We start from the raw sequence: 25572 nt of genomic DNA on the forward strand, positions 1-25572 counted from the left end.
GCGGTTCTTTTGGGCTTCTAGGAAGTCATCTTCAAATCCCCAAAAAGATTATAATTTTCTTCAAAATTTATTTTTTTGAAGTTCTCAAAATAAAATAAGAGAAGTTTGAATCCTAAACATTCTGTTTAATTCTCTCGGCAATTAATTAGCGTTCGGCGATGAAGCTTCTCCGTTCAAATCCATGGCAGTGACACTGCCATTTCTAGGGTTTTTGGTTCCCTGACCTACTCAACCAGTACTCTGAACTCCTCCTCCTCCTCCACCACATCTCCCACATTTCAGCCTCTACACCATAGGATTCTGTTCAATAAAGGCCCAAGGGTTTCCGTTCTCCCAGTACTCCATCAATGGCTGAAAGAAGGGAGAGACGTGGAGCAATCAGAGCTCCGAGATTTCATCAGTAAGCTCCGCCGGTCCCGCTGCTACAACCTCGCCTGGAGATTTCAGAGTGGATGGGAGATGAAATGAATTTCGATTTGCACCCTGCAGACGTTGCGATTCGGCTGGATTTGATCTCGAGAGTCCACGGAATCGGACGAGCCGAGAGGTATTTCGATTGCATTCCGAATGAATTAAGAGTTGTTAATGTGTATGGTTCTCTCTTGGTCAGCTATGCAAAGCATAAATGTTTGGAAAAAGCCGAGGCTCTTTTCGAAAAGATGAGGATTTGGGGTTTGTGAAAGGGCCATTTACTTATAATGTGATGACGAATCTGTATTCTGAGGTGGGAAAACATCGAAAGGTTGATGTTTTAGTGAACGAGATGGAGGAGAAGGGCATTGAGTATGATATTAGGACGTTGAACAACCGGTTGCATTCGTATGCAGCCATTTCGGATGTAGACCGGATGGAGAAGCTTTTGATGAAGATGGAAGCTGATCCGACTGTTATTGTGGACTGGCATGCTTATGCTGTTGCAGCGGACGCGTTCTTGAAGGCTGGACAGTTGGACAAGACATGGGCATTGCTGAGGAAATCAGAGCGACTCATTACAAGTAAAACAAGAAAGTCTGGTTACGAATTTTTAATGACTTCACATGCTGCTGTTGGTAATAAGCATGAGGTTTATCGAATTTGGGGATTGTACAAAGATGTCGTAGGATTCTACAATAGTGGGTATCGCTGTATGATAAGTTCGTTGGTGAAGTTGGATGACATTGAAGGTGCTGAAAAAATTGTGGAGGAATGGGAATGTGGAAACAAACTATTTGACATTCAAATACCCAACTTGTTGATCAATGCTTACGGCAAGAAAGGCCTTTTGGAGAAGGCCAGATCATACACAGAGAAGCTTTCAGAGAGGTGGGAAGGAGGATTGTAGAACTTGGGGCATATTGGCTACTGGATATCATATGAATGGTCAGATGGCAGAGGCAGTGGAAACATTGAAAACGGCAGCAAGCTTGGCATGTCGACCAGGGTGGACGTTTGATTGTTCAACTCTGTCTGCATGTTTCAATTACTTGAAAGAGAAGGGGGATGTGGAAGCAGCACATGAATTATTGAGATTATTCAGAGAAATGGGTCATCTTCCAACAGATTTGTTTGATAAAATTGGAAGTTATATTGATGGTGGTGAACCTCCTATGGAAAGCATTGATAAAGTTCAGGATCACGGGATGGATTCGACAGTTTAGCTCAACAATGTGGTAGCAGCCAAATATGTGTTATGTCTGAAGGGTAGTGTTTCTTGTTTTGGTGGTGTCGCGGCTGCACTGTGTGAGGGTTACCAGCTGCAGATTATGCTCTAGCTATTGTGAGTAAGCTTAAAAGTTGTGCTTCTAAATCTGCTTTCGTGGTTTCACTTTATGCATTGACAGTTTTGTGTTTATTACCTTCCATATGCACTTCACATAAATGTTTCGTAGTTCTGTTTTGCACTGGCAGTAATGTTTATTGATGCGAAAATAGGAGCACGAAACTCACACGAGCCTTTTATATTACTTAGGATTGTATTCGATTATCCTTATGACCGAACAAGGCGCAGCTTGCTTACTTCTCGAGCGATAGTTTTATGATCCGGACAAGAGTTTTTGAGGATGTTATGCCGGAGTGTCGAAGAGCCTTACACCGAGAAGGCTGATGGATAATAAGATAGAGCTGGAACCAGAGGCTTCATTTTGCCACTGTATTTGTTCAACCTTTACAACAGTCACGTAACCAGCGTATGACGATGTAACTTGCATGAGTTTTGAAGCGTTGCAAACTCGTTCTTGAAATTTCAATTAATTAAAAGAAATTTGATGATTCGTTGTGATGTTGTAACTTGTTATTATGACAGCCGATTTTTTTTTTTTCGAGATGATAACAAAAAAATATAATCAATTCTAATTATGACATTTGCAATTTTGCACGATAAAGTAAAGTGACAAGTAGAAGGCAAGTGGCTTATAGCTCAATTTATTAAGCATATTCACTTTTAAAGTCGAGGTCTTCCATTTGAATTCCCTCTCTGTAGTTTAATGTAGATATTTTATTGTTTGTAAAAGTAAAAGTGACAAGTAGAAGGAAAAAGAAAATGAGGAATTATTACCTTAAAAAAAAATAAAAGGCATATTTTTTGTTCTGGCACTTGTACCCTGCACCAAATCTCACTTTACTTCTTACTCTTTATTTTGTCTCATTTTACCATCTAAACTCTTCTTTCGTGTCCCACTTTACTTGCTTCACTCCATATTGTCTCACTTTAACACATGTACTCTTTTTCAATATCTCAGTTTACCCTATGTCATTGTATAAGTTAAGATAGTTGTTAATTGTGCTTATATGGAATGGACAATTTAGTCTTTTCAACCATGTTGGTTTTGTGGCATGTGACATGGCATGTTAGTGTAACTCATGGGTAATGGGAGGTGAGTTAAACTCAAACTAGGATTTGATTCCTCCAGATCAAGAGAAGAAAATATAAGAAAAGAAGGTTGAATTTCAAGATTCACTAATTAATTTCAATGTTTTCGAATCCTTTTGCAAAGATTCTTAGGGTTTTGTCATGAGAATGTCTACCTTTATAGCTTTCCTCTTCTTTATTTTTATTAGTTCGGAGAAATCAAATACTGGTGTGAGTTTAACCCACATCCTTGCAATCATGGGTCTTACTAACACAGTTGAAAATACTAAATTATTCATGCCACATTAGCATAATTAACGGCTATTTTTAACTTATTTGAAGAAATAAGGTAAAGTGAGACATTGAGAAAGAATGGAGGAAGAGTGTACACGGTAAAGTGAGTAAATATGAGACTCATTTGGAACTATTTTTAAAATGATTGAAAGTGATTTTGGTGAAAATATTTTTTAAACCAGTCCATAGCAAAAATCTAAATCAATCATGAAAAAACACTCTAAGTGCTTTCCGCAAGAAGCACATATTTAGTGCTTTCCGCAAGAAGCACTTCCAAAAGGCATTTGCACTATATGATACTTCTTCCAAAAAGCACTGAAAATGTTTTTGAAACCTAAAATTAATTTCATAAAAAACGTTTTCAATCATTTTAAAGGTATTTTCAAACAAGCATAGAGTAAAGGAGATAAAGTAAAATTTGGTGAAAAAGAAGTGTCATGGCCAAAATAAAAAATAAAAAAGATGCCAAAATTAGAGATCAAAAGCTCATTTTCTCTCGTGTGTTTTCTGTGAATGGGCTGCCAATATATTGTGGATCACTTTACTTGGTTCAATTTTTTGGGCTCCAATGAAAATTCCTTCAGAACTAAAAGAAGAAAAGGGAAAGAAATTCAAAACCCTAAACCCTAAATTGTCGTTCAAGTTCACTCCCCTCGAACAAAAAGGCGTCAAACCCCAAAGTTACAGTTCTCTGTGAAATTAATTAGGGTTGAAAGATGAAGCTTATTGGTTCGAATCCATGGCGTGGCAATGCCATTTCTAGGGTTTTCGGCACGCTATTCAACTCAACTGAGGCGCTGGCCTCTGCTTCCGCCTCCGTCTCTGCCTCCGCACCACACCCATTTGTGCCTCTGCGCCGTAGGATTTTGCGGTCCGGAAACCCTAGGGTTTCCATTCTGCCGGTGCTCCATCAGTGGCTGGAAGAAGGGAGAAACGTTGAGCGATCAGAACTCCAAGATTTCATCAAGCAGCTCCGAAAATTCCGTCGCTACACCCAAGCCCTGCAGATTTCAGAGTGGATGAGCGATGAGCTGAACCATGATCTGCATCCCGGAGACATTGCAATTCGGTTGGAGTTGATTTCGAAGGTCCGTGGCCTCGAAGAAGCGGAGAAGTATTTCTATAGCATCCCGGAGTTATTGAGAGTGGTTCAGGTGTGTGGTGCTCTCTTGTCCTGCTATGCAGAGCATAATTGCTTGGAAAAGGCCGAGGCTCTTTTCGAAAAGATGAAGCATTCGGGTATAAGAGGGCCATTGCCTTATAATACAATGCTGAAACTTTATTCTCGAATGGGTAAACATGGAATGGTAGATATTCTAGTTAAGGACATGGAACAGAGAGGCGTTGATTATAACATTCACACGTTGAACATTCGGTTATTTTCCTATGCTGCCACTTCTGATATCGATCGAATGGAGAAGCTTTTGATGAAGATGGAAGCTGATCCTCTGGTGTCTGTCGACTGGCATGGTTATGTTAGTGCAGCCGAAGCATTCTTGAAGGTTGGACTATTGGAGAAGACATCGACATTGCTGAGGAGAGCGGAGCAACGCATCAACATTAAAACGAGGAAAATTGCATATGAATACCTGATGACTTCATATGCTGGTATAGGTAATAAGGATGAGGTTTATCGAATTTGGGGATTGTACAAAAGTATTGTAGGATTCTACAATAATGGGTATCGGTGTATGTTAAGTTCGTTGATGAACATGGATGACTTTGATGGTGCCGAGAAGATTCTGGAGGAATGGGAATCTGGGAACCAATCCTTTGACATCCAAATACCAAACTTGCTGATCAATGCTTACTGCGGGAAAGGTCTGTTGGAGAAGGCCAAATCATGGGCAAACAAGCTTTCAGATGGAGGAAAGGAGGATTGTAGAACATGGTCCCTTTTGGCTACTGGATACTGTACGAATGGTCAGATGACAGAGGCAGTGGAATCATTGAAAATGGCAGCAAACATGGCATGTCAACCAGGGTGGAAGTTCCATAATTTAACTGTGGCTGCATGTTTTGAGTACTTGAAAGAGAAGGGAGATGTGGAAGTGGCACATAAGATATTGGGATTATTGAGAGAAAGGGGTCATCTTCCAACAGATTTGTGTGATAGGATTGAAAATCATTTTGATGGTGGTGACCTCGCTGTTCTGGAGTAAGGTGAAGGGGGATATCATATGGAACGAATTTATAAAGTTCAGAATGGAGGGATGCAATAGACGGACAGTACAAGTCAACGACAAGGGTGGAAGACAAATATTTATGTAGCATTGTGAAGAGGTATTTATCTGTAGTATAGCATCTTTTTACAATGGTTTTATCTTCATAATGCTCCAGATGACTCTGTAATTGGTAGCTTCAAATTACACGTAATTTTCTTGAGAAAAGTGACATAAAGAACGACAGGTTACCAGGGCATCGTTTATGATGTTAGATTGAAATCTACCAATGCAATATCTTGAAAAACAATGTGGAGATCTCATTTTTGAAAAAAAAAAAAAAAAAAAAAAAAAAAAACAAAATGCAAAAGCTGAAAAAACTTGGTAGTACGAGTCTTATTTGCTAACAATGGCTTAGTTTTGTTTCTTGTTTGTGTGGTTTGGGCTGCTGTTGTTTTTGCTGCATGTATATCTGGTTGTTGCTTTTGCCAACAGATTGAAATTGGTCAATTCTCCTTATTTATGGGTGTGCTTTTCCATGGATGTCAAGAATCCGTAGATCTCCTGTTCTTTGAGTGCCCTTATGCGATGCTCAAATATGGTGGTGTAGGAAATTCTGTGTCATGTCTCAGCTTATTTGTTTGCATGCTTTTTCTTAGTCGCACAATCTTTGATACTATGCTTGGTGTTCTGTGCGTTATATATTGAAACATAGAAACTGCATACTATGCTTCTGCAGTTTATGCTCTATTCTGTTGAAACCTTCAACCCTCAATATACCCTTGCTCCTGGTTGTTATATCAGTCCAGGATAGTCTCATTAAAACACTATATTTGGTTTCACTTTACGTTTTGATGGTGTACTGCAGTTAAAATCTCGGTCGGTGCTAGTTACATGCGATAGCAAAAGCGATGATTTTGGCAGTCCAAAATCACCCTTAGACCACATGCACTCCTCATGTGTGAGAGAGTGTAGTAGGAAGTGATGTTTGGACTTCCGAAAGTTTCAATCTCACACATGCAGAGTGGCTAGAGGTTTAATTTTCCCCGATATGTTAATTTTTATGTTTTAATTGACTAAACAAGCAAACAACTTAGTCACATTTTTCACATGATGTTCACAAAAATATCTTTAGTAAAAATTCATTAAACCTTTGTGAAAGTGCTCTTCTTTTTACCAGCTGAACAAGTAGAAAGAACTTCAAGATCTTTTCCAATTTAATCATTATGTACATCCGTGAACACTTCAACATTAAAATGTATAAGATACTTAGATGCTGTGTTTTATACTAACAACGGATGTGAAAGGCATACACAGCCATGGAAATTGAAAAGTGGAAAGGTTATGCAGGTGCAGTAGGTTTTTTGGCAATGGTTACCGTACAGATGGTCTAAAAGGAGAGGACGCAATGAAAAAGGCAGCCAACTTTACATTTGAACCCTGCTGGAAGTTGAGTAATTTTTCTTCTTTGGCTGCATTTCTGGAGTACTTGAAAGAGAAGGGAGATATGAAAGTGATACATAAGATTTTGACGATTATCGAGCAAAAGGGTTATTTACCAACATCTTTGTGCAGTAGTTTGTAAAATAATAAGACGGTGGTGAACCACAGGTTCTTGGGTCCTTGAGAAGGTGACGGGGCTAATTATGTGGAAGGTATTCACAAATTCGGGATGAAGAGAAGCAAGTGTAGCAGCTAAAAAGATATGTAAATCTGTGAAAGGTACTTTGTTCTATCTAAATGCTTGAGCTTCAGTAAATACATGGTTAGCAAAATGCTATACAGCACAGACCAGGGCATGGTTTGTAAATTTGCGGTGTGTCAGTAAAATTTGAAATTGTTTAGCCACTTGATTATCATCACAATGATTTCATTTTTATCTGATGCATGCATTGCGTGAATAACTTTGGAGTAACCTATGTGTCTGTCATGCCCAAGAACTCTCTCAATTGGGAATTTGGGAAAGTAGTCTATGTAGTTTGGTATATACTAATCGGAAGTATGTGTCTGGATTATCTGCAAGGTTCTTCTTGTTTGGGTTTTCTTCTGCTGCTGCTGTTTTTTGCTTAGTGTCCTTATTCTTTTAGTTTTCCTCTTCTTTTAAGGTAACCTTTTAGTTTTACTCTTTCACTACCCCACAATCTAAGGAATGTCAAAGGATGAATTGACATCCTCTCCTGATCTCACAGTCCAGAGCCGATGGAACATTGTAATCCGGGTTGATCAAAAGATGGAGGGAGAGATCTGGACCCTTATTTTTTGTGAGGTGGCCAATGTGATGGACTGATGGGGGCCGTAAGATCTGAAATGAGTGGTCAAGATTACTTAATCCTTCGGCTTCGGATTGCCGGATCTCGATTCATCAAAGCATATATATCCAAGTCATTTTTCTTATATAATATAGAACATAGGTGGCAGTGACCAGGTACAGCACTTACCTTGTGTACAAATCTCAAAAGGACAAGAAAGTGGGGGAAGAAGAATGAATGTGGAAGTATCAGTGGGAATCTATCATGGCTTATTGTGACCGGCATTCCTACTTCTTTTGGCTTTGTTTGGTAGGTAGGATAAGTGTTAAATCGATCCTATATTTGGTACTCAAAAGTGAAGAGAAATTTGTGTTTACCTAGGAAAACTAATCCATTCAAAACAATGGAAATAATTAATCCAACCACTTCGACCTCGTGACCTCAAGGCTCGAACCCAAGACTTGTAGTTGGTGAACAGGTTTCGGCTCAGTGGCTCAATGTGCGGGACTGGACATTCGCCCTAGACGTAGACTAGAACCCTGATCGCCGAGTCAAGGCCCAGGAATCCCAACTCTTTAGGTCACGACGCAGTAACATACACGCCTGGGACCCAGACCGCGGAACTCGGATTAGAGATCCCAGGGTTCAGCTTGACTCGGGTCAAGAACTCGGAGGTTCAGGACTCGAACAGGAAACTTAGAGCATCTCCAAAGGAGATGTCAAAAGATAAATGTTAAATGTTAATTTGATGGCTGATGTGGCAATGTTAGATTTTCTCTTTTTTCAACCGATATATTTTTTTGTTATGAATGATATATGTAAGACCCATTTTAAAAAGAAATCAATTAAGAGATCTATAATTGGTGCATTAATAGGATCCACATAATAAAATAATTAAAAAAAACATTGACATCACATTTTCTCATATATCAAATTTGACATATAAAAACTCATATATCAATTCACATAGGATTGACACATCGGTTGGAGTTCACTCTTACTTTCAAATTTGATTACATAGAATTCTATATAGGATTTGACATCTCCTTCGGAGATGATCTTAGACACCTGAGACAGACTGGGACTTCCGGGGCTCAGTACCTAGCCTAGAGAACTTAACACTAGACTTGGACTAGGGACATCGAAATCAAAAGACCTGGTTAGAGAACTTTTGATGTCGGGGAACTGAATGGAGACATCAGTCCAACTCTGAAACTCCGACACTCGGTGAAATGGGCACAAGACCTAGATCGGGAGCTTGATTCGTGACCCGACGCAAGTTACCCGGATATTTTGCTCGACACCAAGACTTGTGATTTAATTGAACCATGTTTAAAGTGAAACTCAAAATAGTTGCATTTTTCAATTATTCAACCATTAGATTAGTGCTACGCTCTCCAATCCGATGCAATCCAATTTCTGAGCCCCATATAAACATATCCGAAGGGTAGTCACCGAGAACAGACTCCTTATTTTTGAGTCGTTAATCTATTATGTCCAAATTAATATGCTAATTAAATTACTAATCAAACATGACAGCAAATCAAATAATTAACTAGACATACAAGATGTGTCTAGTTTGTTCTTCATTGCCTCAATTAAGGTTCCACTATAAAATCAATTACTGATTTTTCGTTCTTCATTACCTCAATGAAGGTTTTACCGTAAAATCAATTGGCGAATTTTTAAGTCTAACATGTAGACAACACAAATTGGATGGCGTAGAACACGTGTAGCCGTTGGTGGACTTCACATGCAAGATGACCTGCTCTGATACTACAAAGAAAGTTGAGGTTCACCAGAAAATCAATCATCAATATGAAAAGTAGCCAAATTACTTATAAGTACATGTAAGATCCCTTCTTCTCTGATGTGGGATTCCTACTCAACACACCTGTTTCATGAGTGACACATTTCAAGCTTAACACGTAGACAACACAAATTGGATACTGTGGAGCATGTGTGGCCATTGAGCTTCACATGTGGGACAATTTGATCTGATACTATGAAGAAAGTTGAGGTTTTACCATAAAATCAATTGGCAATATGAAAAATAGTCAAATTACTTATAAGTACATGTAAAATCTTTTATTTTGCCGATGTGGAATCCATACTCTCAACACTGAATCAAAATACAAGCGCAAATATAAAATAATTGTCTTAGTAAGATAGGGAGATTTTGCAAGAATAATACATATAAGCTAGCAAGGGCCGGCATTGTAATTTTCACCATCACTCACAAATGAAGACAAATTAAACTTCCGATTCTTTTTATGTCCCATTGTCACGGATTAGTGATTAAATTAAGAAATAGATTAGCACGAAGCCTGATTAAAAAAATAATAATCAGCGTATTATAGAAAAATAGAAGAACAAGAAGAAAAACAATGGCCTTCCTAAAGTACCACTTAAGGAAGAAACAAAAATGCTAAAACAAGAGGTCATCAAACATCTAACGTTTACTTAAATGCTGGCGCTAATTACAAGTAATGGGAGCCATGTTAAAGTATCTTTCATTGCAAAATATGATTTAAGAGTGTAATTAGAGTCAGAAGACAGACGATCATCTGATAATTTTCGATTAGCCAAAACTTGCAATGGCGCTCTTCATCTTGATCATCCTGGCATTGCTGTCCATTTTTGTCTTTTCGGCTTTTTTCGTGCTGCAATCTTGGACCTTGTCACCGAAAAGCATGAAGGATATCCCGGGCAGCTTGGGTTGGCCTATTGTGGGAGAGAGCTTCTCATTTATTTCGGAGTTTTCAAGTCCATCTGGCATATACAGCTTCATGAACAAGAGGCAGCAGAGGTAAATCGATTACATTTTTTGAATTCTGTAACGAGAAAATGAATTTCCGAAAGGGAAGTGATTTTCACTCTTTTTGTTTCCTTGGGAATCAAGGGACAGAAACAACGAGAGGATTCAGAAGGAGAAAACACGAGTGTGAAAATCACTTGCTCTTTCCGAAATATCAGAAAGAAATCTATATGTGATATTTCAGTTAGTACTAAGCTTGGTGTTTATGTAGGTATGGAAAAGTTTTCAAGAGTTTTGTGCTGGGGAGATTTACTGTGTTCATGACTGGGAGGGAAGCCAGCAAGATTTTGTTAGCAGGAAGAGATGGGATGGTTAGCTTAAACCTATTCTACACCGGGCAGCAGGTGCTAGGGCCTACCAGCTTGCTCCAAACAACCGGTGAAGAACACAAGCGCCTTAGGCGGTTGATTGCAGAGCCCCTATCGGTTGATGGCCTCAAAAAATATTTCCAGTTCATCAATACTCTGGCAATTGAAACACTAGAACAATGGCCTGGACGAACTGTACTGGTTCTTGAAGAGGCTTCTACAGTTTAGTATCAAGTTACCAAGCGAAGGAGCAAATTTTTATTTTCTACATTCTTGACTTGAGGCCCGTTTGATAATCATTTCACCTTTAATATTTTTGCAGTTCACTCTCAAAGTGATTGGCAATATGATCATGAGTCTGGAGCCTGCTGGTGAAGAGCAGGAGCAATTTCGGTCAAATTTTAAACTTATCTCTTCCTCCTTCGCATCCTTGCCATTTAAGATCCCTGGGACAGCGTTCCATAGCGGCATTCAGGTATCAGTTCTTATGTAGTTTTTTACAACTTGTAACTGTGAAAGATGGAAGGAAATTTTTGGATTCATCTCGAACACATTGTTCTCTTTTATCAGGCACGGGATAGGATGTATGCGATGTTGGACTCGACCATTTCTAAAAGAAGAAGTGGAAGAGGTGGCTTTCAGCAAGATTTTTTAGAATCGCTGATTATCAAACATAGCAAAGGAGAAGGGGATGAAGATAATAAAGATAAACTCACTGATCAACAGTTGAAGGACAACATATTAACTCTGCTGGTTGCAGGCCATGATACTACAACTGCTGGGCTCACATGGCTTATTAAATTCCTGGGAGAAAATCCTACTGTTCTGGAACAACTAAGGGTAATGTATCTTTGCCATCTAGGCATCGCTTGATTGATATTTGATTTCCGCCGAAGACTAAAAACTTAATGTTGTCAAATTTGCAGGATGAGCACAAAAAAATCGAAGCAAACCGAGACAGTGGAGCAAATCTAACATGGGATGAAGTTAACAACATGCCTTACACTGCGAAAGTAATCAGTGAAACTCTTCGGAGAGCAACTATTTTGCCTTGGTATTCAAGAAAAGCTGCCCAGAATTTCGAGATTGATGGTACAACACTTTGACTCCAAAAAACCAGATTACAAAAGCAGCCATATTGTTCTCTGTACAAGTTTGAATATGTGGCTCTAAATCATGAATCCACATTACAGGATACAAAATAGAGAAAGGTTGGTCTGTCAATTTGGATGTCGTCTCCATTCACCATGACCCAGAAGTCTTCCCCAATCCTCAAAAGTTTGATCCCTCGCGGTTTGATGTAAGTCCATTCCCATATAACCAATCAGTAGTTGATATAGATAACTTCCTGAAACTATTACATTGCTAAATAATTTTTAAACAAAATGCAGCAACCCCTAAAGCCTTTTAGCTTTCTTGGATTCGGTAGTGGACAGCGTATGTGCCCCTGGACTCAACCTGGCAAAGCTTGAAATCTCAGTGTTCATTCATCATCTGGTGTGCAGATACAAGTAAGAAGCACAAAAAAACTCTTTCAATCCAATTAGTAAGATGCATAGGATAACAATATATAATCATCCAATGCAGGTGGAGTCCTCTGGAGAAGGATGATTCAGTCCAGCCAACACTTGTAAGGATGCCAAAAAACAAGTATCCAATTGTAGCTGAGCGACTTTAAAACGTGGATCCCAAGGCACTGATTACAATAGCAATAATGCCTCAAACTTTCAATATCCAGAAGCTGTTCTGGTTGATTAGTTCATCCATTTCAAATACTTTCCTTTTGGCTTTTAAATAATGCACGACATGAGCCGGGTAATGTTATATCACGTTAGAATGTGAGCATACAATCCGAAATAAATTTGTAATGGGTAGAGAGGCCCAAGACCTTTCAAAGACTGATGCAAGGTTTCATTTTCACTTGTTACGTCACTCGAGCCAAATACGTAGACAATACATTGAGTAATGTGGAGGCACATTAGGCCATTGGGCGCAACACTAGAATAATCTGATATGCTACAAGTACTGTACAAAAATACTACATAAAATGGTAAAATGATGTCCTCCTGACGCCAAAACAGACTGCACATCTCCACCAATGAAATGAGACTCTTGACGAACAATTTTCCCTTCCCATATCTTGCATCAAATCATGCATCTCGGCGTAGTTGTAATTGGTATTAGTTAAGAAAGATTTCTCAACCAGAGCATCTACCAGGCTACGAGCGTCGAAAAAATAGCACTCTAGTATTTCAACCAGTCGCTCCCTGTACTCTCCCCTAAAGAAACATGCAACGTCAAGGAAAACTCTCTTCCCCATCTCAGTCAGTCCATCATAACATGTATTCCGGCTTTTTTTAATACGGAAAGGAACCGAAAATTTAAGAGCTAACGGATGACCAAGGCAATACTTAAAAAGACATCGTATTTCCTTGAAGCTATTGGAAGTTGTTCCAAGCAAATCTAATCCAAACACTTAACAGTTAACAAAGACAAGCAATTTTACAATGCTTTCAAAGAATATGATTTGTCTAAATATATAGGACCAGCTCCATAGTAGGTATTCCGCTTCCCTGTTCATGGAGCGGGATAGGTTATAAAAGTCCCGTCAATCGCCACTGGATCAGCGCAGCGCCCCCACTGCAAAGGCAAACGCAAACACTGATGCAGCAGTCTCAGCCTTTTGTTTCTTACCATAAGATTTGATGCTGCAAGATAATCTGTCAAACCCAAGTAATGAACATGAAACCAATCTGTAGCCTAGCTTGAAGAACTATATGCAACATGTAGCAGAGGAAAGATGCCGAAGTTCTTTTTAGTGCCTAAAAAAGTGGTTTCACAACAAAGAGCACTTGCTTAACGCGTCAAGTAACGGTTGAACAACATAAAAGCAATGCCCTGATACAGGAATTTCATTTTCATATCCGCTATGACTAGTAAAGCGTTCTACGAGCCAGGGGAGGAACCCCTTTGAAACAAAACACTACAATCTACGAGATCCAGAAGTTCAATCAAAACTACAATACAATAGCTCAATGCAAACACTTTAATCACTTGTGCTGCCTGCAGGAACAATTCTCAGTTCCTACATCAGCTGCAAGACATGGAGGCTGAACTTTCTCATCGTACCAAGTTGAGCGCTTTTCAACTAGTTCGTTTAAGAAATTGTCCAACTTTTCGATACTGACACTCGGCATCACCACAACATGTGCAATATTTCCTTGGCAAGCCAACTGCCACTTACGAACAAACTCTTCATCCTTAGGCCGCTCAAACACCACCGTGCTACTTAGCTCATTCAGCATGGCACTGATTCCAGCATCACGGAGGTGGCCCTTCAAGTAGTGAGCATTTCTAAGACACTTCTGGACTTCTTTTTGGAACCCTGTGTAACCCTTTTTGTTAAGCGTGTACCATAAGAAAATAGGAGCATGACCGTTTCGGCTTCCCATGATTGTCGCATCCCTCGAAGCTAGGTATTCTACATTCCTTGAAAGAGCATTAATGTGCTCCAGCCTTGTTATCTGAACACCACAAGGCATTGGACATCCCACCAACTTGTGACCAGAAACGCTGACACTTCCAATGGGCTTCTTGAACGAAACTTTTGGTGCCTGCTCATCACCAAGCATATGAGAAACGGGGAAGCATTGATCCAGAACAGAAAATATGCGCATATCATATTGAGGAAGCAAAAGAAAATATTACCACAGCTATATCAAACTAGCTTTTTGAATACAAGCGGACTCTAATCTCATCATACACTAACCGAGTTGGAAACAAACTTATAAAAACAATAATCTTCGAAGTCACAAGACAATTCAGTAAAAGTAGACTGCAAATATTAATCCATCCTACCCAATCAAAGATATCAGTGTCATTCAACTAGCCAAACTATGAAAAAGGATTATAAACTGTCAAGATCAACTATTAGAGCCAACTCATTCTCAATTGCTGAGAGCAGATCAATCGGATGAGCATGCTTTCATGAGCGTAAATTATTAGCAACCAAAACATCCCCAACAAAAATTGCAATGTACGAAACACCAAACAGTGTGGAACCAAAGGAATTAATGGGAATAAGGCCTAAGAGATATGTTCCTATCTACAACAACAAGAGTTGAAATGAGATGACATACAAGTTTGACAAAAGGCATCATAAGTCCAAATAATGCTCCATCGCAATGGATGTAGAAACGATCTTGCTTGAAGCCACATTCTTCAAGGGTCTTTATGACAAGATCCAAGTCGTCAACAGCTCCTTTGACAGTTGTTCCTGCAAATCAAGCAACCCAATAAATCAACCAACCAACAAACCAGAGTCACAAATGTGCGCACATATATACGGTTGAGTTCAATTTGTGTCAATGTGTGTCTCAACTCTTACACATACCTATATTAACGTTGATGATGGCCGGTTTATCCTGGTGAGCCAGAAGTTTAGTTTTAAAATCCGCACAATCAATCTCACCAGAGATCAGACAATCAATCTTTTCACATTCCATTCTATACATTCTGGCCGCTTTAAATATTGAATAATGCGATTCTCGAGAGGCATACAGAATCCCATCTGGAAATACTTCTCTCCTGCAAGAATTCAATTGCATTGTATATCACATCCAACTGCTTCAGCTTTGTCATTAGATTAGTGTGCAAATAAATTAAGAGCAGATTCACACAAACAATTAATTAAACACTTAACATACCCAACTAAGACTCCATGAAGATTGCCTTCCGTGCCGCAATTGGTGATATACCCCCAATACTCATTCTTCTCAATCTCCCACAACCGAGCAAACCAATCGAGAACACCGACCTCGAACTGCCTCGAATGCACACCATAGTTGCTCTCGATAAACGGATCACCCAAATTGTTGATGGAGAAATGCTGAAGCTGCGCCAGAGCACCATAGTCGAAGTCCAAATTGTACGGATAACCTTCATTTCCAATCCCAACCAAAACCCACCATTCAGATTCAAGATTTTCGCTTTCATTTAAAATTTAAATCGACAAATCACACAAATGATGCTTACCGAGATGGTGCTTGGTCCTCTCGACGAGGGTTTTGCGGTAGCGAGCGAGGACGCTGGCCATGTAGGCGTCCTTATCGCCCGTCAACTCGTCGTTGGGTTCAGGCTCCGTCACGGCGAGGCAAGTGGTGTGCACGTTTCGGCCGAGCACCATCTGTTTCTCCCGGGTTCCTTTGTGGTCCTCAGCCAATTTTCCAATGAGATCGCAGTCGGCAGGTGCTGGTTACGACCGGAGGCAGAGGCTCCGTAACCACAGCCGTCGGATCGAAATCCTTGGGTAACATCTCCACCGCCACAACTCCATTTTCATGATCCATGCAACCTCTAATGCCGAATGATCGAACGGTCGAGAGTTGGAGGAGCTGAAACACCAGAAGAGGGGGAGGAGAGTTTGGAAAGAGGGAGGGAGGGAAGAGCGTCGGTTTCTGTTTAGTATTTATAGCCGTTATTGGCGGTTGTGGTTTGTAATAAATATCGAGGAATTTTAGAGAATCTGTTCAGTAATATTTTGCCACGTATGAAATAATCAGTCTGCGCACTCTTATTTTTGCTAATTAGAAAACCAGGACGCGTGTGCCAATTAGTATTTTAAAAAAATTGCAACAATAATCGCTCAATTCCAATCCAATTGGAGCAATATTTTCTTAACTAAAAATTTATGATAATTAGTTTCTTAACTCATCAAAACATGTAGTTATGATTATTTTCATCAACTCCGTCAACATGACTCATGTTGGAAGAACTATTGCTACAATTGAGTTAAAGTTGAGGAATCATTTCTCTAATTGGGTTATAGTTGAAAGAGTATTGCTATAATTTTTTTCATTTGGTTTTCTATATTTATCCCTTGATTCAATCACATATGACTAACATGTGACTTATTTTCATGGAAGTTTGAACAGAATTTACAAAAATGACCATAGCTGCACATTTTGATGAATTAAGGGACCAATGATCATAGATTTTTAATTGAGAGATCATTGCTCCAATTAAGTTAAAGTTGAGGGATCATTGTTATTATTTTTTCTTAATTTTTTATTGTTTTTACTTTGTGTTTATTTGTTTACATAAGATATTATTGTTTTTTTTTATTAAAATATATTTGCAAAAACGTAGGTTTTTTTTAGATTTTTTATTTTTTTGAAATTTTAATGAAAAAAATAATTAAGTATTATAAAAGTTTCACCTTTTCTAGAGCAAAAAAAATAAAAAAAAATCATCTTTTTTCCTTTTTCTCTTTATAATTTGAAAACTTAGCATCTATATATAATACGTTACATACATTTTTTTTTTTTTTCCAAAATACGTTGCACACATTGAAGCGTGTAGAATATGTCGTCAGAAATTGGTCCGAAGTTTAAGATGTGATGATGGTGCGGTGAAATTTCATGTGATAGTATGTCGTGGGCTTTATATATACGCAAGATTTAAACATTAAAAGGATTTATTATATTCTACCTAGCACGAGATCTTTTAGTAGCTCATTGGCTTTGAGTTTCATAGGAACTCGAAAGTTAAGCGAGTTCATGCGATAGCAATCCTAGGATGGGTGACCTACTGGGAAGTTCTCGTCTGAGTTTTGAGTTCCCAGAAACAAAACCGTGAGGGCGTGGTCGGGACCCAAAGCAGACAATATCGTGCTATGGTGGAGTCGAGCCGAGCCAGGGATGTGATGGGGACCCAGGCTGGGATGTGACATTACGCCACATCATACAATTAGTGAAATTTTTTTTAAGTGTCTCTCAAATTGTGTAATTATATATGGGGTATTACTTCGTGTTCCTACTGAAAAGTCACTCCAGTTAGTGTTACATGCAACAAAAAAAAAGAAGGTTAAACCAAACTAAGTTTTCACCAATATAATCACGTTAATTTCAACTGCTTATTTTATTTCTTTTACTAAAAAAAATGTTATCAAGAACTTAACTAAATTAAAACCATTATTTGTGTTACAATGGTCACTTTTGAGTTCAGAAGCTACTCATTTATGTAAAAAGTTTAAAAAGGGGATCAATAGGTAGTTAAGTCGTGGCAATCTATCTTTTTAGAGATAGGAAAGACTCACAGAGGTATTTCAGCCCCTTTAACCATCATCAGGTGATTCACCAGTATAAGGAGTCAAACTCAGGACGAGTTGTGTGAGAAAGGGGTCTAGAATTCTCCCTAACCACTAGGATAGTAACTAATCAATACTAAGAACTACAATTCCTAACTCGTCCAAATTTGATTACATTTCTTTTAAGTGTTATTTCTCTTACTACTAGACGTAAAAGAAATAACACTTGAGAGAAATGTATGTTTGTATTAAAAAAATGATGTATTATTTATAAACTTAGGTGTAACCAAATTGACTAATACATTAATGTTTTTCCTTCACATTTATATTTGGCTTTTTTTTTTTTTTTGAATTTATATTTGATTGAAATATCGCTAGAATGAAATGGAAATCATTACCATCTCTGATCGTATCCTAAACTCAAATCATTTGGTGTTATAATTCTTTTGCGACAAACAAATGTTTTATTAGATTTCGACTAGAGATTTAATTAACACTTTGGAAATTCGGAATGATGAAGATATTCATTTGCTATGCTCAATCATATCCATGGGTCGGTCCACCAATCTCAATGATCAAAAAACGACGACGTACGGGAATCGTAGATAAGAACGGGCCCCCGGGGGGGGAAATGAATATTCAGCAAATAATTGAACGACGCGGGAACAAGTTCTGAATCTAGGTCTTTGTCGTTTAGACTGAGTTGGAGCCACGGAGGACTAGATCTTTTGCTTTTGTTAATTTATTGTAGCTGTTACGGGAAAGATATCTCTTTCATCAAAACCATTAAATTAAGTTATTTAGATCTTTGAAATTTGATCCAACAGTTAAAAATAGAGGTCCCTTTAAAAGTTATAATAATTTTAGCATTTGAATCAAATTTTAAGGGTCTGGATAATTTGATTTGGTGGCTTTGGTACATGGCTGGTCCAAAGATTTTTTAGGCCAAAAACGACGCCAAAAATAGTGCCCTAACTTTATATAAGAAAATTATTTATTTTCATACGTAAGTCATCGATAAAATTATACTTATAAAAGCACTTCAAACTCAATAATTTAGAAACACAGAAGATTAATTTATTTTGTATCGAGAGAAAGAAACCAAAAAACTCCAGGCTTACAAGTAGATAGATGATGAGTTTTGTTTTCCATCTAAACTTTGAAAGTGTTTTTGTATAAATCGTGAGGTGTTTTTTCTTATTTACTAACCTTGTCAATATGGGATTAAAAAAATAATGATGTTTTCAATTCTTTTATTCATATGTATTATTAATGAATGGGCACTGAATTAAACTTTTTGATGACACGTCATATGATTTGCAAATTTGCTGCAAAAATTGGTCAACGTATTACTCTTTGTTGAAGATTATACTTAAATTGAAACAAATATTTAAAAATAACAACCCACATAACTACTAGCTAGTAACTAAAAATATATTAACAACCAAACAAAAATTTGTAAAATTTGAAAAGAATCAACATGCACATAGCATTTCGAACTTAGGACCTCTCGTTAATTTTAAACAACAAAAATCATTGCTTCTAATTAAACTTCTTGATCCTTTAACCAAATTTTATAAATTTATATTCTTATGAAAAGAAATTTGTAAAAATTAGAAAGTAAATAAGCACAGCTAGTGTTTTGAACCCAAGACCTCCTTATTATTTTCAAATGACAAAACCACCACTTCTAGTTAAATTTCTGTGTCATTGAACCAAATTTTATAAATTTATACTCTTATAAAAATATACATAAATATATCGTCTTAATAATTTTGGTGCCCTCAATTTTTTTGAACCCCAAACGATTGTCCTACCCACATTGAGCCTGGGCCGACCCTATTTTGGTAGAAGAGATTCGGGACCCGTTGTTGCGAGTGCTCAAGAGTCGGGTGGAATTGCTTGTGGCCGCGGACGTTATTTGCAGGGACCATTCTTGGGCTGCTGCAATTGGTAGGTGGGTTGTAGGTAAGGGTCCGCCGCAAACTATCTTCCATGTGGGTGATCAGCATTCAACACGTGGTGCAAAGTTGACGTTTGAGCATGCCTACTCTTTGGGGTTTTACGTCAGAAACCTGTTGGACGAAACGCTCGGTTCAAGTGATCGGAAATTTGTCAGACCGATTGTTCTTTGTAGTTGCTCGCCACGTCATATCGTAGGCTATTTTTCATGTTGATGATTGACACGTAGTGCAGAGTTAACGTCTGAGCAGACATACTCTTTGAGGATTTTCGTCAGAAAGTTGTCGGACGAAGTGCTTGGTTCAAGCAATCGGAAAGTTGTCCTCCCGTAGGCTATCTTCTTGATTGATGATCGACATGTAGCGTTGGACAGAAAAAATCATGCATAACTTTATGTGGGCAAAATATAATATCAAAATAACCATAAAACGTTATTCACATGCATGCAAGTAGACTGAAACGATATCCCCATTATCTTTGCATCAAAGAAAGCTGTCCTCTATGTGCCTCCGTCCATGAGTTCAACCTTGGCTTCTGTAACTAATCGGCAAACATTTTCATCGGTTGCACTTCTGAATTATGTGGTGAAAAATCCTAATAAAAACTAGATTTTAATCCTTAAATAAGATGAAGTTTAAAAATATCTTATAAATGAATAAAAATTGAATTAACTTTTATTTGTTGACATTTTGCATCACCAATTTATGGTAAATAGGGACTTACAACCTTTATCACGTGCAAATTATCACTTCTTGCCCATATAAAGATATATATGCATGTTCTGTTAAAGCTGAAATTTTCCAGGGGACTTTGTGAAGAAAAATGGAGAACAATGATCAAGTCTGTTATATCTTGGAGAGATTTTTCAGTGTGACCGGTACACGAGATGGTAGACTACGTGTTACTATACAAATTGTGGGATATGTGTGCTAAATAGTTAATAACATCAAAAATAAAATTTTCCACCACTTATATTAAAACACGTGATGTACCATTTGTATTTCCATTACAATAAAAAAAATTTCTAACTCTTGAGCTTCCAAGATGCAATCGGGCGTTTAGTTTGAGGAGGATTGGTCAGAGTTCTCCAAGTTCTACTCCATTGACTGCAGGTGTTGGCTAGCCTTGGATATCAAGGGAATTCAAGAGTACACATTATATCATATGTAACAGAAGATGCGGATGCATTAAGCACCCGCTAGCGTCCGTCAAAATGAAGATTTAAGGAATATAATTACATTTACATTTTACTATTTCCTTTATTGCTTTTTTTTTTTTTTTACCACGAACGAAAAGAAGCCAATGAGAATATGCAGGTCAGTAGCAATAGTGCTGGAAAGTGGCAAAGACAAGGAAGGTGGTGGTGTGAATACGCGAGTTGATGTTGTACACACCTTCCGAGATGGCCACAAATTGAAAGAATAGGGAACAAATGTACCAGGTAAATGTAGAAGCTTTGAGTGATGAATGATTCTTGGAATGAGTTGCGGATAGTCACTCTCTTTAATATGTTTTGCGGCTTTGCCCAAAATGTGCAAGTAGTTTATAAACACCACGTCGTCCCTAAGATCAAACGGTCCATAACCTACTTCTTCTAATTAGGTTCTTCCTTGCACAACGGAAGAACCTTCACTCGAACTCACTCCCTTTTGATATCTAGCTCCATGTAATCGGAAACCAGTGCGAGGAATTTAGGGGCGAATCATTTCCATGAAGAACAGGGGGTCAAAGTGACAAGGCACGAGGATCGCATCACCTTATGATATGATGAAAGTAATTTATGATGAGGAGGAAATATACGAAGATTATTTTTCTGTTTAAGTTTGCATGGGAAAGGAAAAATACCTATATATAGGAAATTTGTTATTGGCACTCCAAAATTCTCATTTTGCATTCAAAACTTTCTATATTTAGACTTTGCACCAAATGGTCTAAACCCACTTCACACTCACCCTCGTGCCACATAAATCTTTTTTCTCCAGGAAGGTGCTAATTAGGACTTATCTTGGGGTTTAATTTTGTGATATTATTCTTCTCACCAAAGAGGGAAATACATTTTGCACAAGACTGATTTACAATCTACCCTAATCACATCCTGATTACAAGGACCCAAACGGGCAACTAACTAATTACAAAGGTAACTATCTCCAACACTCCCTTTTAAATTGGTGCATAAATGTCCTTCATGCCCAACTTGACGAGAGAGCTGTAGAACGCTTAACTCATAACAGCTTTAGTTAAGATGTCCACTAATTTATCCTCTGACTTTACGAACATGAATTGAATAATATCCCATCCAACTTTTCCTTAATGAAGTGTCTGTCAACTTCCACATGTTTCGTACAATCATGCTGGATTGGATTGTGTGAGATATCAATGACTACTTTATTATCATAGAATAAATTTGATGCCAACATTAAAGGACACTCGAGTTTCTCGAGTAACCTCCGAAGCCATAATAATTGACATACTCCTTTTGGCATACCCCTGTATTCCACTTCTACACTTGATAAAGCAACCACTTTATGTTTCTTACTCTGCAAGGTCACTAAATTTCCTCCCACAAATGTAAAGTATGTTGATGTGGATCGTTGAATAGTAAAATTCCCTGCCCAATCTACATCGGTATAACCTTCTATCTGGCAATGACCATTCTTGGAAAACATGATGCCTCTACCCGGGGAGGACTTTAGGTATCGTAGAATGCGTCCAACCACACCTATATGAGTATCACTTGCGGAATGCATAAATTGACTAACAACACTCACTCACTGCATATGCAATATCAGGCCTGGTGTGAGATATAAATAAATTAACCTCCCAACTAACGTTTGATAACGATCTTCGTTGGTGGGGACTTGATCAGGGTGCATGGCAATATGGTGATTTTGGACTATAGGGGTGTCAGCCGGTTTATAATCAAGCATTCCGGTTTCAGTTAACAAGTCCAAAACATATTTGCTTTTGGATAAAAATATACCTTGTTTAGATTGAGCTACTTCTATACCCAGGAAATATTTCAATCCACCAAAATCTTTCATCTCGAACTTGGTTGCTAAATAACCTTTCAGCCTTGAAATTTCCACTTTATCATCACCGGTAACAATTATATCATCCACATAGATAATGAGTGTCGTCAATTTACCTATTCAACATTTCAAGAAAAGTGTATGATAGGAATTGCTTTGTATCCGTATACACTTCTTCCTTAAGATTGCCATGTAAGAAAGCATTTTTCATATTGAATTGTTGTAAGGGCCAACCTAAGTTAGCCACCAGAGAAGGTAACACTCTTACCATATTAATCTTCGCTACTGGGGCAAATGTTTCTGTACAGTCAACACCATCATTTTAGTGTATCCCTTGGCCACCAGTCGTGTTTTGTATCGCTCTATGGACCCATCGGCTTTGTACTTGATGGTGTATACCCATCTACATCTGACTATTTTCTTTCCTCAGGGTAGCAAAACTAAATCCCGCATTTGATTTTTATGAAGTGCATCCATTTCTTCCTCTATTGTCTTGGTCCATCGATAGTCAAATAATGTTTTCTTCAATGATATTTAGAGCCTTTCATTGTTTCTGGTGAGTAACGATTAAGGGGCTTTCCTCGGTTATGCCTGAAAGGTAATTGATAATTCAAAACATCAGATACACCAACAGGGATAGTAGAGCTTACCTCAGGAATATTCTTAGGAGTATGGTCATCTAGTGGTACTATATTTAAAGACGAGGGGGAGTATATCAGTAGAAGTCTCAAAATCGACAAGTGGTAGCACTGTTGTCGTGGGTGGTGACAGCACTGTTGTGCCTGTTGCTAGTTCCGGGGGGCAGCGTTACTACTGTTGTTGGCTGGGCTAACAACGCAGCCATTGCTAGCTCGGCTATAGTGGCAATGGAAGATCGGTGGTAGCAGCCATGGTCCAATCCTGCTCGTCATTTGGTGTCTCCCCCTAAAGAGTAGGTTTGGAAGAAGTCGAAGAGTCATACATCTCGAACTCGGAAAAAGTGACATCCATGGTAATATACATCCGTTGCGAAGGGAGGTGATAGCAACGGTACCCTTTTTGATGTAGTCTATTGTAGTACCCCGTATTAAAATTATATATGTGTGTGTGTGTGTGTGGGTGATTATTTCTACGTAATGATTTTATTTGATTTATTTTTGTGCAAGAACCTACTTTCGATATGTGAAATAGTTTCAATGTAAAATCCTTTTTTTGCTACAAATTATTTCAAAAACTAGCTAGTAGTATATCATATTCATATGTAATTAGGGATATTTTTAGTTTGAGTTGGAGAGGGGGATTATGATGAGTTTGGCTAGATTTTTCTCACAAAGGCTGTGGCGTTTGACAACCATTAGAGAATAAAGAGGAGGAGTTAGTCACTACTCTAGATAGGTTAAGGTGAAAGTTGGTAATTAATAGAAGCTAATAATTAGGGTGTGGAGGTGGGAAGCCTTTGGCTTATACATGTGGCTAGGTGTTGAGTTTGGTTTGATATTTTTACCAAGTAGGAGTGAGTTGGCAAGTTGAGTTAATGTAGAGAGATTACTCATCCCTAAACATTGGAGAGGTGTGAGTATATATAAAGCCATAGCTAGGTATGTGTATGTATTGGCATGCATGTGGCAATATGTTGTTGTTTTAGAGTGTGCTTACTCACTAGCCTAGGGGAATTTCAATTAATTGTCTATATTCTCTCTTCAATGCTTCAATCTATCATTCCAAATTTTCCAATGAGGTGAGAACGGGTGGGATGCATATTCCTTAGAGATGAACGTGGCCTTGGATGCTTGTATCCACCTTGCATAATATTGATTAACTTCACACATGTCTCTTTGCCATTTGAACACATATTACAGCTAAGGTTTTGCTTAACATTTGTTGTTTGTCTATTGAACCACATTTCATTGTTAATGATGAGAACAACACTTGGTGACATGGTATTGGAACGTATATCATGGAACTATCATGGAACTACATTTGGTAATTTGCTATTGGAACACATAGTAGGGCTAATGATTAGCTTAACATTTGTTGTTTTTCTATTGGACCACATATCATGGCTGATAATTGGTGAGGATTCATTCTCCAAATTGTTTGGACGTGGCCTTTGGGTGCAGGGAACACCTTGCATGATATTCATTAATTCATGATTAATCTAACACTTGTTTTTCCATTGGAAGACATTTCATTGCTATTGATTAGGACAACAATTGTTGCTTTGTGATTGGAACACATTTCATGATAATGATTAGCACTACACTTGCTTTCTTTCCATTGGCACACTGGTGGAGATTCTTTGGAAAAGAAGATGTCATGCAACCTACATAAAGGAAGGAGAAAAGGAACAATGGGGGGACATAGAGGAAAAGAGGAAGAAGAGATCAATCTAATCCATGTGCTGAAAATGATAGTAGCCATGTTATGAGTACCAAAACCCCATTTTTCGTAGCTCCAATTGAAACACTTCTCTCACAAAAGTTGTTCCTTATCATCTCCTCTATAACATATCCAAAAAATAGATCAATCTAATCCATGTGCTGACTTATATCCCAGTTTGAACAGTTGATAGTTTCAGCTATATTAAAGAAGAGGAAGTAGAAGTGGTGGGCTAAAATAAAAATAAAAGATGATGTTTGGAAAGGGAAAAGCTAGAAACATGATTCCATGCCTTGTGGCCTTTGAGACATATATTTCACTCTAAAAATTATTTTCTCTAACATGAATGTCTATTCTTTTCTAATAAAAACAGGTTGCCCGACCAAGATGGACGAGACGTTGGAAAAACATATATGGAGTGGTCTACGAGCAACATTTTATATGATGGATTATAAATTATTACTTTGTTATTAATATT

General features: G+C 38.1%; 3 protein-coding genes and 1 pseudogene across 3 annotated transcripts; 3 read left to right on the forward strand and 1 right to left on the reverse strand.

The window, feature by feature from the left end:
* On the forward strand, nucleotides 1–2250 carry LOC103957989 (pentatricopeptide repeat-containing protein At2g20710, mitochondrial-like). Its single transcript, XM_048590163.1, has 2 exons — nucleotides 1–1756; nucleotides 1949–2250. The coding sequence occupies exon 1, from the start codon at nucleotides 626–628 to the stop codon at nucleotides 1319–1321; it is 696 nt and encodes a 231-aa protein (XP_048446120.1). The 5' UTR covers nucleotides 1–625; the 3' UTR covers nucleotides 1322–1756; nucleotides 1949–2250.
* Nucleotides 2251–3665: 1415 nt separating this feature from the next.
* LOC103957988 (pentatricopeptide repeat-containing protein At2g20710, mitochondrial-like) lies at nucleotides 3666–7369 on the forward strand. Its single transcript, XM_009370216.3, has 2 exons — nucleotides 3666–5404; nucleotides 6634–7369. Exon 1 carries the CDS (start codon nucleotides 3838–3840, stop codon nucleotides 5281–5283), a length of 1446 nt encoding a protein of 481 aa, XP_009368491.2. The 5' UTR covers nucleotides 3666–3837; the 3' UTR covers nucleotides 5284–5404; nucleotides 6634–7369.
* Nucleotides 7370–10129: 2760 nt separating this feature from the next.
* Nucleotides 10130–13669, forward strand: LOC103958042 (annotated as a pseudogene).
* On the reverse strand, nucleotides 13446–16115 carry LOC103957987 (serine decarboxylase). Its single transcript, XM_009370215.3, is given in 6 exon segments — nucleotides 13446–14272; nucleotides 14798–14934; nucleotides 15052–15245; nucleotides 15365–15596; nucleotides 15693–15885; nucleotides 15887–16115. Coding segments are annotated over 6 exon segments (1440 nt in total). The 5' UTR covers nucleotides 16007–16115; the 3' UTR covers nucleotides 13446–13708.
* Between the last annotated feature and the right edge of the window lie 9457 nt (nucleotides 16116–25572).

This window comes from the organism of the source record quoted next, unplaced genomic scaffold, assembly GCF_019419815.1.
Source record: "Pyrus x bretschneideri cultivar Hongxiangsu unplaced genomic scaffold, Pyrus_bretschneideri_v1 Contig1, whole genome shotgun sequence".
Classification (NCBI taxonomy): Eukaryota; Viridiplantae; Streptophyta; class Magnoliopsida; order Rosales; family Rosaceae; genus Pyrus; species Pyrus x bretschneideri.